General features: G+C 44.6%; 1 protein-coding gene across 1 annotated transcript in view; it reads left to right on the top strand.

Annotated features, from left to right (window-relative positions):
• Positions 1-1,401, top strand: part of LOC101857734 (histamine H2 receptor) — a gene marked incomplete at its 3' end in the record, with an annotated part of 9,310 nt that extends 7,909 nt beyond the window's left edge. The window contains 2 exon segments of the mRNA XM_005103131.2: positions 193-373; positions 1,204-1,401. Of these exon segments, the coding sequence (XP_005103188.2) occupies positions 193-373; positions 1,204-1,401 (379 nt within the window).
• Positions 1,402-1,557: the final 156 nt, after the last annotated feature.

Raw genomic sequence — 1,557 nt, 5'->3', positions numbered from 1 at the left:
GTGTGTGTGTGTGTGTGTGTGTGTGTACATGAGTGTGTGTGTATGTGTGCATGTGTTTAATGAAGCACCAACCCAATGTGCTCGGCGTGTCTGGAATTTTAAGACTTCTAATCTAATCTAATCTAATCTAATCTAATCTCTGATCTAATCTAATCTGATCTGATCTAATCTGATTTGATCTGATCTGATCAGCAGACCAGCGAGTGCTCCTTGATGCCGCGCAGAACGTACACTCTGGCCATCGTGTTGATCACCATCCTGCTACCGTGTCTTGCCGTCCTCCTTCTCTACTCCAGAATCTTCTGCTGGGCCATCAGGCAGGGTCGGCGGATGAGGAAAGCCAGAGAAATGCGAGACCTGCGCAGACAACAAGGTTCGGGGAAACAAGTCAGGCTCTTGTAACTTAACAAACGTATTTGTGTGTATGTGTGTTTGTTTGTTGGCTTGTTTGATTTTAGTGTAAGTATAGTAATTGTTTAACGGCACTTGCAACTCAAGAATGTCTATAAGTATTGAAGATTAAAGGTGTTACTAGAAGAAAAAGGAATGAGAGAGCAGAGAGAGAGAGCGAGAGAGCGAGAGAGCGAGAGAGAGAGAGAGAGAGAGAGAGAGAGAGAGAGAGAGATTAGAGAGAAACGGGGAAGGGGGAGGGGTGTGAGAAAAGGCAGAAAAATATAGCAGTTCGTTCAAAATCAATGTCAACCGACTCTAAACTCCTTCGTAAAGATCTGCCAACACTAAAAGCAAAAACCCACAAAAAATGTGTCACGATGCGGTGGATCAGGCGCTCGTCAAGTTTTGGGCATGTAGAGTTATTGGTATGATCTGAAAGCTTGTTTATTTGTCTTGCTTTGTTTTTAAAAAATTGTCCATTTATCTTGAATAGAAGTCCAGATATTTGCGAGTGAAGGAGGTGGGGGCTACCTGGTGAGAAAATTGCCGCCAAAGATTAGTTATAGCCTTAGCTTGAGAGTCTGTGGGAACCAAAAATTTTCATTTTTCATGACTTAAATCAATGAAAATCCACACTGGAATGTGTTCTTCTTTAATTGCCGTGAAAGGTGTTGAGCTAAAAATTAAAGAATTCGATACAATTTCTCAAACCTGCGGAAATAATAATTATGCCCGTTTCCTCACTTTGATTATTTTGACGAGTACCTGATTTCGCCACGCCGTCTCTTAAATTTAAAATGTTCAATTCAGCGGAGAGTGACCTCAAAAACCAGCTGTACGATGAGGCGGGCGTGGCAGACTGGCGTAAGGTGTCTCACATCAGCGAAGAGAATGCTCCGACTGTCGGGGTGACCAACTCGCTGGACAGAATCGGCTCCTCTGTGGACGAGGAGAGGCGGACGCCCAGATTCAGCAACTTCACCACTGAGCATCTAAGCACGGTCGTTGGTGGGTGTTTGTAGGTGGTGTTGTTGGTGGGGGTGTAGCGGTTCTGTGTTGTTGTCATGTTGTGTTAGGGTATTTGTTTGTTTGTTTTGTGTGTGTGGGGAGGGGGGTATGTGGGTGGTGTACGCTTGTGGAAGCCGGCAAAGAGTGAGTACATGG

Source organism: Aplysia californica, unplaced genomic scaffold (genome assembly GCF_000002075.1).
Source record: "Aplysia californica isolate F4 #8 unplaced genomic scaffold, AplCal3.0 scaffold00359, whole genome shotgun sequence".
NCBI lineage: Eukaryota > Metazoa > Mollusca > Gastropoda > Aplysiida > Aplysiidae > Aplysia > Aplysia californica.
The sequence above is the reverse complement of the archived record's forward strand: the minus strand, read 5'-3'. Positions and strand labels throughout refer to the sequence as shown.